Source organism: Notolepis coatsorum (assembly GCF_963971535.1).
Source record: "Notolepis coatsorum genome assembly, chromosome: 6".
Classification (NCBI taxonomy): Eukaryota; Metazoa; Chordata; class Actinopteri; order Aulopiformes; family Paralepididae; genus Notolepis; species Notolepis coatsorum.
In genome coordinates, this window is record NC_140170.1 from 173,210,028 (window position 1) to 173,225,618 (window position 15,591).

A 15,591-nucleotide genomic window follows, 5' to 3' on the forward strand; every position below is an offset into this window, starting at 1 on the left:
GGAATAATATTCTCTTTATCTTAAAGCATGTGGTGTAGAAGGGTGAACAAAACCAAGAGAAAGTCCTCCAGCATCTAATTAAGATGGATTATAGTTAACTATCAAGACTCAGTTTCAGTCTTTGTTTTTGTATAAGTGAACGTTCAAGAGAGAAATTAGCCTTTTCAGTTCAGATGCCGCTCCGCTGTCCAGTTCAGCACCACGTTGCTCCTTGAAAACTCTTCGCCAGAGTCAAGGTGTACAGTGAAAACCAAGCCGTGTGATTAGACTTTCAGGGTTTTGCCAGCGTCCCTGTTGTCAAACTGGCAATATTGAAGGTGTTGAAAGAATACCTTTGTTACTTTTACTTACTGATAGATTCTGCGCTTGTTTAACGCCTTTGTGTTAAAGGGATAGTTTGGATTTTTGAGGAGCATATATTTCACCATCAGCATCCATTATGACAAAAATATAAGACAACGCCACTGTTTTTCACATGTGGGTTCCTTGTCATACTTGCCTTAATATGAGTTAATCTCCGACCGTTCTTCAATTTGCTTTTTCCCCCTAGATAGGTTTGATAACCATAACCTGTGGTTACAGACTTTTCATTCTTAATCATGTTCAATACTTTGTTGTCTACACTGCACTACTGTGTTCCCCCCAAATGTTCCTCATTTCATGCACTGTATTCAATAAGTGGTCAGTGGTAAATGGTGCATTTATCTAGCAGCTGTTATCCAAAGCGCTTTACAATTTGTTCCTCACATTTTTACCCATTCACTCACACATTCACACAGGAGGCAACCATGCAAGGTGCCGACCTGCTCATTGGGAGCAGTTAGCGGTTAAGTGTCTTGCTCAAGGACACTTCGACACGCTGCCCGTTAGTAGAGGGAATTGAATCGGGAACCTCCGGATTACCAGACGAGTGCTCTACCTCCCAAGCCACTGTCGCCCCATGCTGCAATAACTGCACTAAGTGAGTTGTGGATTAATGAAGCAACAATGGGAGTATATTTGTTTATAAAAAAATAGGGACACAGATATTAACACTTTCAGCGCCAGCCATTATCTCCATCCTTGTAGTCAATGGGCCAGGCTTTAAAAGATAGGTATTTCCACTGCGTCACGATGTTTGCAGAGCTATATCTATATTCTATATTATAGCTATGGAGACAATACTATGGCTCATTTGACAGTCACTACCTCTTGTCCAACATGTAAAAAAAATAAAATAAAAAATCATGTATACGCTCACGTGTTGAATATTCCCATGGTGAATATTGTATAGTTTCAGAGTGATCCGGGCTAATTCCTGGAAACTGCGTTATGGAGCGCTATGTGAATTTTGCTAAAGGCGTTCGCGTTGCTCGCCTGGACATGTTACTATTTCCAAATCAAAGGTATATAATAGGTATTATGTTTCATCATGAATGCATCAAAGGGGGGGGGTAGTTTTTTGATGCTCTGATCGTCAGCAACGGCATACATTTTGAATACGTTGATACGTTGATCGTTGCAATCGATGTGAAATCATTGTTGGATCAAAGTAGGATTGATGTCATATAGTCCTTACCTTTACTAGGAGGTATCCCAAAAAGAATATTCCAATTGTCTGATCGCGATTTCCAGTATTGATGTCCATCGGGTCCCTGACATGATACAGCACCAAATATGCATGAAGTGTGCTGAATGCGTTCCAAAGTGCTCGGATGAAGCGATTCACTTGCCTGAGTTCAAATTATCCGCCCGGACTATATATAATGTAACACACAGTTTGAAATACGTTTTCAAAGGGTAGGCGATACTGCCACCAATGATACACGAGGTCCGTGAGACTATAGAATAAAAGAAAATCTAAAAAACGATGAAAAGGATCGAAAACTCGACTATACTCCGGTTCTGGCACTCAGCGGTTGGCGAGATAACCCGACTATAGTCGTGGTTGGCCGTGAATGAGTTAAGTGTCAGATTACTTGGCGGTAAGGTTTGAATGTAGTACAATGAGACACTTATATATATACCAATATAAATGATAAACTACCTTTAATCAGCCTCCCAAGTCACAAGGGCCTTTCATTAAGATATAAGTTAAATAAATGGCATTTAGGAAAACACAATCTTTGATAGAATAAACTACTCTGTAGCTCTATCAACAGCCAGGGAAGTTACATGTGGAGTACCACAGGGGTCCATTTTGGGTCCTTTATTATTCTTAGTGTATATGAATGACATGCCAGCAGTAGTATCCTGTGTAGGACAATGATTTATGCAGACGACTCCACCTTACTTGTATCAGGAAAAGACCCAAACAACATCGAGGTAACTCTCAGTAGAGAATTGACCCTAGTTAAGGACTGGCTGATAGATAACAAAGTCATTGCATTTAGGAAAGACAGAGTCTATTTTATTTGGAACTAAAATGAAACGATCACAGTACAGTGTGAAGGGAACATCATAGAGTCCAAAACAAGTGTGAAATATCTAGGAATCACTCCTGAAATCTGTAATCGCAGTGACCTATGACCAAAGTCGCAAAGAAAGTAAAATTTCTATATAGATACACACGTGATCTAAACCTAAAAGTAAAGAAATTATTAGTTGCATCTCTAATCCAGTGTCATTTAGATTATGCTTGTTCTGCATGGTATAGTGGTCTTTCCCAAAAGCTCAAAAATAAACTGCAGGTTGCACAGAACAGATACATGTTAAACGCCCCTCTCAGGACACATAGGACCGATAGAAAGACAAGAAGTAGGACTATTACCAGTAGATTAAAGAGTAAAACAACTTAAGCTAAACCACATGTATAACATTGTTAACGACAGGGCCCCTCAATATTTGAAAGGTCATGTGGTTATGGTAAGAGAGCTACACAATCATAACACCAGAGCTAGAATTATGTCTTGCAGTGTTCCTAAAGTTAGGAGTAAGATAGCAAGGAGCTCCTTTTTTTACACAGGTGTTGTACTTTGGAATGAACTACCTCTGCCTACAAAGCAAAGTCAAACTAAAAGCATTTTAAAAACAAAGGTAAAGGCTAAATTATGGGAAGAGCTAATGGCTCAGCAGCCATAGGGCATAAAATCTGATTCCAAGGCTAGAGTAGACAGGGCACTGGAACTCAATTTTTTCCTAGTAGGCTATATGTGCTGTGTTTTTATGTTTTTATGTCTTCCATCGAGGACCACCTTGGAAATAAGTGTTTTAATTAATGCTTTTAGGTGATATCCTCAGGAATACAGATTGGTCATGATAATTCGTTTTTATGATGCGTTTGTAATTTCCAAATAAAAATCAAATCAAATCATACTTTTAATTCCTTCCAAGTAGGACGTACAAAAAAAATCAGTAATATGAATAAATTACATGAATTATGTAGCGTTTGTTTATACAAATATACATGAGATTGTGTTACAGCAGCGTTCTTCAATGGCTTCAAGGGATATCACAATAAATAGCTGCTTTAAATCTGATTGAGATCTGCAACATCTGTTTTGAAGAAGCTATGGAGCTTGCCCTCTCGATAAATTAGAATACAGAGGAAATTTTATTTCAGTAATTCTATTAAAAATGGGAAAATCATATATTATATATTTCTTAATATTTTTATGATTATGGCTTACAGCGAATGAAAACCCAAAATTCAGTATCTGAGAAAATTTGAATACATAAGACCAATTCAAATATATTTATATCACAGAAATGTCGGCCTACTGAAAAGTATATGCACTCAATACTTAGTCGGGGCTCCTTTTGCATGGAGGCAACCAATATATTTCCTCAATAATCAAATTTATTGAGATGTTTATACATTTTCTTTTAAATGCCCAATCCTCAGAATAGGATATTATTACAATAACACATAATCACAGTGTGAACCTTTAACACTGTACCGGTTTTGAAAGATTTAGAAAAGTGGCAGCGCTGACGCTATAACTTATTTCTGTAAAGCCATGGCAGGGTGCAGCACGTCGTCAGCACAAGAGTGTGTCTTTCTTTGACTTCATTGAGGCCATAAAAAGTGTGAGCTTTTGCACCCCAATGAGGTATACACTCTAGCATCGCTAGGGGACGCAACCACGTCTCTCGACAACGTCGGGTCTAGTTACTTGTCGTTCTTACACACAAGCCCGTGTGAACCAGTACTTGGTCGATGTCATCACTGCTGCTGAGGTTCCACAGAATGTTTACCATGTACCATGTTGGAAGAGACAGTGGTAGCTATGTGCAAACACATCGGTTGCTATGTATATGAGAAATATATAAATAAATGATACGCAAACAAGTCGCAGTGGAGCGGTATTATTGCTTTTCCAGTGTTTCACCTACTCTACCACTGCACAGAAATGACTAATAGGCATTTTCTTTCAAAAGTGGCTAACGATGGTTACAAGCAGCCATGTTGGAAGAAAGAACTACACAAACATTAGGTGAAGGACTAAGACTCTATTCTTAATTATTCACTGCGTCCATATTAAAAACATACTCTATGAGACACTTCATCATCCATAACGACTTTTAGTTGACAGTGGGCACTTCTTCCTCAGGGGTTCAGCCAATGGGAGAAGGGAACCCTGCTTGGACCGGGTCTTCCTCAGGGGTTCAGCCAATGGGAGAAGGGGCCCCTGGGTGGACACATGGTCTTCCTCAGGGGTTCAGCCAATGGGAGAAGGGGCCCCTGCTCGGACCGGGTCTTCCTCAGGGGTTCAGCCAATGGGAGAAGGGGCCCCTGGCTGGACATGGTCTTCCTCAGGGGTTCAGCCAATGGGAGAAGGGGACCCTGGGTGGACATGGTCTTCCTCAGGGTTCCGGGTCTGGGCCCTAACAGAGTGTGACTTGTTGGTGAAATAATATGATGTCGAAAGTGTCTTTTAAAGTCTCCCCTTCAGAAGAAGAAACCTACTTTAGATTGAGTGACAGCTGCTCTTTAGAACCACGACATGGACCAACGTCACATGTCAGGGTCGTTGAGGTAGATGATGGTGATGGTGATGTCATCGCGGTACATTCTGGCTAGGTCTTTGGGTAGGCTCAACATCTTGGCTAGGCGTCTAGGCTCCACCCCCCCATACCTGGTGAGAAATGGAAGGCAGCCAGGTTTATAAAAGATAGTTACACCAAAGACACTCTAATACAGGAAGATAACATATTCAAAGCTGCGCCAATGGGATGAAAATGGAACAGTTCCTGTGTCCTGAGTGGGCGGCCCTTACCTTAGTAGACTAGAGCAGCAGACTGACTGACCCTTACCTTAGTAGACTAGCAGTGGTTCCCAAAGTCGGGGTCGCGACCCAAAGGTGGGCCGCGAGAAGCCACGGGAGGGCCACGAGATGATTTAAAAAAAAAAGTTAAAAAAAAAAGAAAAAAATTCTATTCTATTGTATTCTAAAATGTGACTATATGGTTTTATATTAACTTAATAAATAAACAAAAACGAAGAATCTACTTATTTCAACGAACATTTCAAACTAACTAAAAACAACCGAAGCAACAATAGTATTTTAATGAGGCTATTATTATTATCATTATTATTTTGCAACAAGTTAGCCCTCTCATAAATAGCACATGTAAATGAATAACTAACTTGAACAAAATTAATAGGATTGAAGTGATATTTGGCAAAAAAAATCGGTCGCCTGGCAAAAAAAAAGAAAAAAAAGCCTCACGATGTGCATTGGGCCGCGGCTCTCTGACGCCTTATTTTCTGGGTCCCGGCCTGAAAAGTTTGGGAACCCCTGGACTAGAGCAACACATACTTACTGATCTCCACCTTAGTAGACTAGAGCAACACAGACTTACTGCTCCTCACCTTAGTAGACTAGAGCAACACAGACTTACTGCTCTCCACCTTAGTAGACTAGAGCAACACAGACTTACTGCTCTCCACCTTAGTAGACTAGAGCAACACAGACTTACTGCTCTCCACCTTAGTAGACTAGAGCAACACAGACTTACTGCTCTCCACCTTAGTAGACTAGAGCAACACAGACTTACTGCTGTCACCTTAGTAGACTAGAGCAACACAGACTTACTGATCCTCACCTTAGTAGACTAGAGCAACACAGACTTACTGCCATCACCTTAGTAGACTAGAGCAACACAGACTTACTGCTCCTCACCTTAGTAGACTAGAGCAACACAGACTTACTGCTCTCCACCTTAGTAGACTAGAGCAACACAGACTGACTGCTCTCCACCTTAGTAGACTAGAGCAACACAGACTTACTGCTCTCCACCTTAGTAGACTAGAGCAACACAGACTTACTGCTCTCCACCTTAGTAGACTAGAGCAACACAGACTTACTGCCGTCACCTTAGTAGATTAGAGCAACACAGACTTACTGCTCTCCACCTTAGTAGACTAGAGCAACACAGACTTACTGCTCCTCACCTTAGTAGACTAGAGCAACACAGACTTACTGCTCCTCACCTTAGTAGACTAGAGCAACACAGACTGACTGCCGTCACCTTAGTAGACTAGAGCAGAACAGACTTACTGCTCTCCACCTTAGTAGACTAGAGCAACACAGACTTACTGCTCTCCACCTTAGTAGACTAGAGCAACACAGACTTACTGCTCTCCACCTTAGTAGACTAGAGCAACACAGACTTACTGCTCTCCACCTTAGTAGACTAGAGCAACACAGACTTACTGCTCTCCACCTTAGTAGACTAGAGCAACACAGACTTACTGCTCCTCACCTTAGTAGACTAGAGCAACACAGACTTACTGCTGTCACCTTAGTAGACTAGAGCAACACAGACTTACTGCTCTCCACCTTAGTAGACTAGAGCAACACAGACTTACTGCTCTCCACCTTAGTAGACTAGAGCAACACAGACTTACTGCTCTCCACCTTAGTAGACTAGAGCAACACAGACTTACTGCTCTCCACCTTAGTAGACTAGAGCAGAACAGACTTACTGCTCTCCACCTTAGTAGACTAGAGCAACACAGACTTACTGCTCTCCACCTTAGTAGACTAGAGCAACACAGACTTACTGCTCTCCACCTTAGTAGACTAGAGCAACACAGACTTACTGCTCCTCACCTTAGTAGACTAGAGCAACACAGACTTACTGCTCCTCACCTTAGTAGACTAGAGCAACACAGACTTACTGCTCTCCACCTTAGTAGACTAGAGCAACACAGTCTTACTGCTCTCCACCTTAGTAGACTAGAGCAACACAGTCTTACTGCTCTCCACCTTAGTAGACTAGAGCAACACAGACTTACTGCCGTCACCTTAGTAGATTAGAGCAACACAGACTTACTGCTCTCCACCTTAGTAGACTAGAGCAACACAGACTTACTGCTGTCACCTTAGTAGACTAGAGCAACACAGACTTACTGCTGTCACCTTAGTAGACTAGAGCAACACAGACTTACTGCTCTCCACCTTAGTAGACTAGAGCAACACAGACTTACTGCTCCTCACCTTAGTAGACTAGAGCAACACAGTCTTACTGCTCTCCACCTTAGTAGACTAGAGCAGAACAGACTGAGTCTGAGTCATTGATCAGCCTGGCGGCTGAGGGGGAAAAAGCCTGTCGGGCTTTCATAGCCTTCGGTATCCGCAACCTTCTCCCAGAGGGGAGCAGGGTGAAGAGGCCATGGCCGGGGTGGGAGGGGTCGGTCATGATCTTCCTTGCTCTCTTCAGCGCCCTGGAGTCGTGCAGGGACTTGAGGGCGGGGAGGGGACACCCTCTCCGCAGAGTGAATCACCCGCTGCAGCATGGCGAGATTGGGCCATCATGGTCCTCGGCAGTCTGAACTTCTTCTTCAGGGCCTTTTTTAGGAGGGCCATGGTGTTGGGGGGGGGGGGGAGACTAGGGAGAAGCAGGGGTGTGGGGCGGGGGAGGGGCCCACTGGGGTGCGGGGATAGTGGTTGTGGCCGGGAGGGGTGGAGGAAGAGGGCGGGGGGGAACCTCTTTTTCTCAAACCTGCAGTAAAATGTATTTAGCTCGTTCGCAAAGGGGAGGAGGGGGAGGAGACTAGAGCAACACAGACTTTATGGCTGCTCAAAACAAAACAGACCTGCTACAGTATTATGGTTTTCCTGGAGGGTCCCATTATAAAGCTCTGGGTCGCATAATGAAATTATGAATTTGATTAGGGTTCCAAGACCTGTTGGGGCATGGAGCCAAAGGAGAGGACCAGCGATGACTGCAATAGAAGGTATTGGAAAGTGGACTTAGTGCTCCACCAAACTGTTCCTAACATACCCATCGTTCCCCAGGGCGTGTCGGAGGAGGTGTGTGGCAGCGTTCTGGTCCTCCAGCGCCGACAGAGCTCTGTCCCTCCTCTCCACTAGAAGGCGCTGCATGCTGCCCAGGGTCAAGGTGCGGCTGGGGACTAGAGGCGTCTGCCAGCGAAGACCTGAGGCAAGAGCAACGTTGTTTTGGTAGAGATCAATTATACTGCAGTAACTGTTGTAGTGTTACCAGTAACTGTTGTAGTGTTACCAGTAACTGTTGTAGTGTTACCAGTAACTGTTGTAGTGTTACCAGTAACTGTTGTAGTGTTACTAGTAACTGTTGTAGTGTTACCAGTAACTGTTGTAGTGTTACCAGTAACTGTTGTAGTGTTACCAGTAACTGTTGTAGTGTTACCAGTAACTGTTGTAGTGTTACCAGTAACTGTTGTAGTGTTACTAGTAACTGTTGTAGTGTTACCAGTAACTGTTGTAGTATTACCAGTAACTGTTGTAGTGTTACTAGTAACTGTTGTAGTGTTACCAGTAACTGTTGTAGTGTTACCAGTAACTGTTGTAGTGTTACCAGTAACTGTTGTAGTGTTACCAGTAACTGTTGTAGTATTACCAGCACTTGTTGTAGTATTACCAGTACTTGTTGTAGTATTACCAGTAATTGTTGTAGTATTACCAGTACTTGTTGTAGTATTACCAGTACTTGTTGTAGTATTATCAGTACTTGTTGTAGTATTATCAGTACTTGTTGTAGTATTACTAGTACTTGTTGTAGTATTATCAGTAATTGTTGTAGTATTACCAGTACTTGTTGTAGTATTACCAGTACTTGTTGTAGTATTATCAGTACTTGTTGTAGTATTATCAGTACTTGTTGTAGTATTACTAGTACTTGTTGTAGTATTATCAGTAATTGTTGTAGTATTACTAGTAGTTTGTTGTAGTGTTACTAGTACTTGTTGTAGTATTATCAGTAATTGTTGTAGTATTACTAGTAGTTTGTTGTAGTATTACTAGTACTTGTTGTAGTATTATCAGTAATTATTGTAGTATTACTAGTACTTGTTGTAGTATTACTAGTACTTGTTGTAGTATTATCAGTAATTGTTGTAGTATTACTAGTAGTTTGTTGTAGTATTACTAGTACTTGTTGTAGTATTACTAGTACTTGTTGTAGTATTACTAGTACTTGTTGTAGTATTATCAGTAATTGTTGTAGTATTACTAGTAGTTTGTTGTAGTATTACTAGTACTTGTTGTAGTATTATCAGTACTTGTTGTAGTATTATCAGTACTTGTTGTAGTGTTACTAGTAATTGTTGTAGTATTATCAGTAATTGTTGTAGTATTACTAGTACTTGTTGTAGTATTATCAGTAATTGTTGTAGTATTACTAGTACTTGTTGTAGTATTATCAGTACTTGTTGTAGTATTACCAGTACTTGTTGTAGTATTATCAGTACTTGTTGTAGTATTACCAGTAATTGTTGTAGTATTATCAGTAATTGTTGTAGTATTACTAGTACTTGTTGTAGTATTACCAGTACTTGTTGTAGTATTATCAGTACTTGTTGTAGTATTATCAGTAATTGTTGTAGTATTATTAGTACTTGTTGTAGTATTACTAGTACTTGTTGTAGTAGTATCAGTAATTGTTGTAGTCCAGGAGCCGGACCAGCGGCCGTCCGGCTCCTGGACCCCCAGGACGGCTCGGCTGTCGCCGAGGTTGGCCACGTTGAGGAAGCCGTCGGAGACGTGAGCGACGCAGGCGGTGCATCCGGACAGAGCCACCCTGAGAGGGGAGGACAGGGAGAGACTCTCCCCAGGGAGTGGCAGCCTTCTGGGGGAAGACTCTGAGAAGTCGACCTGGGCCTCCAGGGAGAGGTCGCTGTCCAGACGTCTGAAGGCGTTAATCAGTGCTGAACTTGCCCTCTCCTCCTCCTAGAACCAATAACAGAACTATTCAGAACTCACCCTCTCCTCACTATTAGCTTTGCCTCTAGCAGCTACCATACCAGGTCCACAAGATGGCTACTTTTAAAAAAACCAGAGAATACACACTGAACTAGGAAGAACAGCTTTTTCAAGCTTCGCACCTTGGGCATGGAATGAGCTACAGGACCATATCCACTTAGATACCCTGGTCTCTCTCGGCGGCGAATTTAAATTTGTATTACATAACTTCCTACAAGAAGAATGTCGCTGCTTTCTGTAGTCGGGTCCCAACTGCAAAACTGCAAAATTACTGTATTACGCTGTATTATACTGTCATACACTTTTACTATTATGTAGACTATTCTGTTTTGTGTTTTTGTGTTTACATGTGATGTATTGTATATTGTATACATGCACTTTCATTATGTTCTCGTGTGATGTACCGCACATTTTATTGCTGTCTGATATATTGCAAATGTTATTGTTAGGTCTGCCTTGCAAAAGAGATCTTGTATCTCAATGGGACTTCCTGGTTAAATAAACAGGCAATGTGGAGGAGAGAAACCATAGAAGGGGCCGTGGGCCACATGTTACCTCCTCCTCGTCCTGCGCCTCCTCCAGGCCCAGGTCCAGTCTCTCCTGCCAGTAGGTCCTCAGGGAGGTGAAGGACAGTTGTCCGGCGTCGCGGCAGCTGTGGTCGTTTGGGTGTTTGTGCCACTCCAACACCGGCGCCACGGGTCGCTCCTCCTCTACCGCCGCCTCCATCTCCGCCAGCGTCCGGACGGGCAGCATCGCCACGGAGATGTAGTAGAACAGCCGCTCGCTGACCGCCTGGGCGCAGGCGGGACCCGCGTGTCCGTCGAACACTCCGAACAGCATGCCGCTCCGGCCCGTCAGACAGGTGGCGCTGCTGCGCCGGTCCTCGCTGGGCTGGTTGGCCGGCAACTGGTTGCTATGGAAACTAAGCACGCCGTAGGGGGAGGGGCCGCTCCTCGACACCGTGTAGCTGTACTCGTTAGTCTGAGGCAGTGGGAGAGGAGGGCGGGGTCATTAGTAGTTATTAGTTAATAATTTATTATTAGGTTAGATATGTCATCTTTCATGGGTCCAAAGTTTATCAAGTAAATTATAATGATGATAATAATAATAATAATAATAATAATTATTATTATTATTATTATTATTATTATTATTATTATTATTATTATTATTATTATTATTATTATTATTATTATTATTATTATTATTATTATTATTATTATTATTATTATTATCATCATTATAATTTACTTGATAAACTTTGGACCCATGAAAGATGTCATATCTAACCTAATAATAAATTATCATTATTATTACTATTATTATTATTATTATTATTATTATTATTATTATTATTATTATTATTATTATTATTATTATTATAATAATAATAATTAGTCACATTTCCTAGAACTATATTTAAAAGTCACACCTTTGAGTATTTATTGCCCACACTGACCTCCATTTAATAATATGGTGCATGTTTGAGGGAGAGCGAGAGACTGAGAGAGACAGAGAGATAGAGAGAGAGAGAGAGAGAGAGAGAGAGAGAGAGAGAGAGACAACAGACAGGGGATATGTTGTGACCTTTAACCTTTAAGATGTGGTTGATCTGAGAGACACTCATCTGTCCCGCCTGCTTCTCTGTCCTGTACTTCCTGCTCCCACTGCCTGGTGGGTAATGTAGTTTTGACAGCTCCATGGGGGGCCCAGGGGCGGAGGTGGAGCTGTGTGCTATGTTGCTGAGCCCTGGCCTCAGCGTCAGCACGGCTCGACGGGGAAGACTCAGCAGTGACATCCTCACGGCGTTCATAGAGTCATCTGCGTTTTACATTAAGAAAGACAAGTTACTGAAGTCCGTCTTTCATTTCATCCCTCTTTAACCCTTCCACGACCACACTATAGAAGGTTAACCATTTCACTACCACACTACAGACAGTTAACCGCCTGTAGTGTGGTAGTGAAAGGGAGGTAGTGAAAGTGTTAACCCTTTGTAGTGCGGTAGTGAAATGGTTAACCTTCTGTAGTGTGGTAGTGAAAGTACTTAAAACCTCTTAACAGGCTCCCCCAAAATTGGCCATTTTAGTTTTAGTTTTTGAGGACGGCATACTTTTTTTGCAAACCAAAATACTATACTTTATACTTATAGCACATGCATTCAATTCATGTGCTAATAGAGTAACATAGGTCTGAACTTGAGTTGTAGACAGACGGACCCATAGCCTGAAGCCTTACGTAGTACATCTCCAAATTTCATAAAGATCCATTCAGAAATGAGTGATTAGGAGTGATTTTGGTAAACTGTGTACAATGAAAAACTCAGTTTTCTCATAGACTTCAATTAATTCTCTTCCTGTCTTTGCTCGTTAGTTTTTCACCTAGATCCTAGATCATACATCCCCAGATGGGGTATCATTGGAAAGCCACACTCATTGGCTACAACCCTCCACAATAATTTTCGAGATCGAGGGCGGCCGGGTAGCACAGCGGACTAAGTGTCTGTCTACCACCGCAGAGACACTGGTATCGAATCCAGCTGTCAGCGGTGCCTCCGGTTTGGCCGGTCGTCATACTGGCACAATTAGCAGGAGGGAAGCCAGTGGGTGGTAATCTGGTTGTTGTAAACAGCGACTCCTACAGGTCGGTCAGGGCGCCTGCACAGCGAGGGAGGGAAAATGGTGAAGGTAGTGTGACCTCCCACGCGTTACACTTCACCAATGAGAGTCCTCGCTGCCAGGTGAAAAGAGGCTGCTGGACTTCCGGTTTGAGATGTTCGGGTAAGCGACCATAGAAAAGAGCTCCCGGTCAAAGAATATCGAAAAAAGGAAGTAAAACTATCTAAAACAAAATAAAAAGTGACAATTCAAGGATATAAGAGAAAAGGAAGGATGAAGTACAAACACCGGAGGAAAGTTATCGACACGAGGAGGTGGCGCAGGAGGTAATTCAAGCTAGCATGACGCAGGGCGACAGACCAGAGATGCCCACCTGGGTAGCGGAGCTACAAGCTAGTGTGTGTGTGTGTGTGTGTGTGTGTATAGAAGTATGGTTGAGAGTGTCCTTATCAGCTCACACCCCCCCCCTCCAGGCAGACAGTCTGACCTGACTGCTGCTGTGACCTCACTGTCACCCTTCCCCCGAACTGTGAATCACTAAAGACACTTTTAACTGCTGCTGTGACCCATTGTCACCTCCATATTTATATTGAAAACACTGTGAAACGGAACATGCAATAACGTCAATGTTACTCACTGTGCCTTGTATATATCTCATACCTTTTTTTAAAAAGATCTATTTTTACCTTATTTTTTAGCACTCACTTGTATTTAAATTGTAAACTATTTTTGTTAAGTATTGTGTGATTTTGTGTGAAGTAAGATTGTCATTGTATGGTAAACTGTCTGTTTACCTGTGCATATGACAATAAACAATCTTGAATCTTGAATCTGTAGCCCAAGGGCTACCCAACATTTTAATCCAGGGTTTATAGGCTGTTTATCTGTGAAACCAGCCATACAGTACTGTACAAAGGTATTAGGGTGCCTGAAAAGATTTGGTTTAAAGCTGCAGTATTTACCTGGGCAGTAAATGTGTATTTGTTCAGATAACATTCGAAGAATAAATACAAATACATACAACATTAATACAATAAAATGAAACATCCTGTATAATAATACAATAACAATATTGTAGTCCATTCTCTTCGGTTCAAATAACAAACTCAGCAAGACCGACGGCTTCTCAGTTACAGTGGGTGACAATATTGTCACAAGGAAAGATGAAATTACCTACCTGGGTTCCATCCTAGAGGCTAATCTCTCCTGTGACAAAATGGCATCCAATGTAATAAAAAAAGTCAACCAACGAACTCGATTCTTGTACCGGATCTCCTCTCTGGTAAACAAGAATACCCTGAAGACTCTGGCAGGAGCACTCATTCAGGGGTACTACGACTATGCTTGCACCTCATGGTACCAAAGCACCTCAAAGGCGCTAAAAACAAAATTACAAACATCTCAAAACAAACTGGTCAGACTACTGCTTGACCTTACTCCTAGAACCCACCTCACCCCTGCCCACTTTGACAACCTAGGATGGCTTAGAGTAGATGACAGAGTACAGCAACTTGCAATGGGCCTGGTCTACAAGATACACTATACGACCAAGGTACCCATGTACATGTCAAAATACTTCCCAAAGGTCAGTGAATACCACGATCACAACACCAGAGGGAGCTCCACAAATCATGTTAAACCCAGATTCGGCTCAAATAAGGGACTAAACACGTTTCGCAATTATGCCACATCAATGTGGAACGCCCTACCCAAAGCTGTAAAGGAATGTGGATCACTACCCACTTTCAAAACCTCTCTCAAGGGACACCTACGGGAGACTGCAATTCAACACTGGCCCCTGTAAATATCCTAACCCAACCCCCTCCAATGTACAGTAATTTACCTAGTATGGTTTTGTCAATAGTCCAATGTACAATTTTGTTTGTTTGTACAGTGTCTCCTCCCCCCCCCCCCCTCAATGTACAGTTTTACTTGTTTATACAGTGTGCCCCCCCCCCCCAACCACCTCCAATGTAAATTACCCAGTATGGTTGTCAATATCCCAATGTACCCAACCCCCCGGGCCCCCACCCAACCTCCTCCAATGTACAGTTTCTACGTCAAATGTATATACTCCCTTTTCTTGACTCCTTCTGTATCACAAACAGTACTGTATTTGCAAATCTGGTATGTCATAAATGTATAGATGTAGCAGTACTGACTATCTGTATGTCATGTATGTCATATATGTCCTGATGAATTGAAAATGGGGGACCCTGATGTAAACAAGACGAAAGTCTTTCTCTGGTCTGCATCCCCTTAACAATTGTGTGTATTGAGCTGTACTGTATTGTACCCATTCTGCAATCTGTTAATAAAGTTTTCAATCAATCAATCAATCAATCAATCAATATGTTTTGTGAGAGGCTAGAAGAACACAGGTAGTCTGGTCATTCCACGTAGCCTACACATTACATTTTGCAGAGTAGATTTTACTCAAACTGAGTAAATTTTACTCAAACTGAGTACATTTTACTCAAACTGAGTACAATTTTACTCAAACTGATTAAAATGTACTCTGCGAAATGTACTGTGTAGTTTCATTCCACATAGCCTACAGTTTCATTCCACATAGCCTACAGTTTCATTCCATGTTCTGGACTCAGAGTGTAATAATAATAATAATAATAATAATAATAATAATAATATTAATAATAATAATAATAATAATAATAATAATAATAATAATAATAATAATAATAATAATAATAATAATAATAATAATAATAATAATAATAATAATAATAACTCAGTGTAGCACTCAAGTTCAACACTGCTAGTCTAACAATACCATTTACCTTTAGCTG

General features: G+C 41.7%; 1 protein-coding gene across 1 annotated transcript; it reads right to left on the reverse strand.

Moving 5' to 3' along the window:
• Positions 1-4,936: 4,936 nt before the first annotated feature.
• On the reverse strand, positions 4,937-11,967 carry LOC311229760 (pyruvate dehydrogenase [acetyl-transferring]-phosphatase 1, mitochondrial; the record flags this gene model as incomplete). Its single annotated transcript, XM_084315835.1, has 5 exons — positions 4,937-5,057; positions 8,212-8,365; positions 9,827-10,136; positions 10,725-11,150; positions 11,764-11,967. The coding sequence occupies 5 exons, from the start codon at positions 11,965-11,967 to the stop codon at positions 4,937-4,939; spliced, it is 1,215 nt and encodes a 404-aa protein (XP_084171961.1).
• Positions 11,968-15,591: the final 3,624 nt, after the last annotated feature.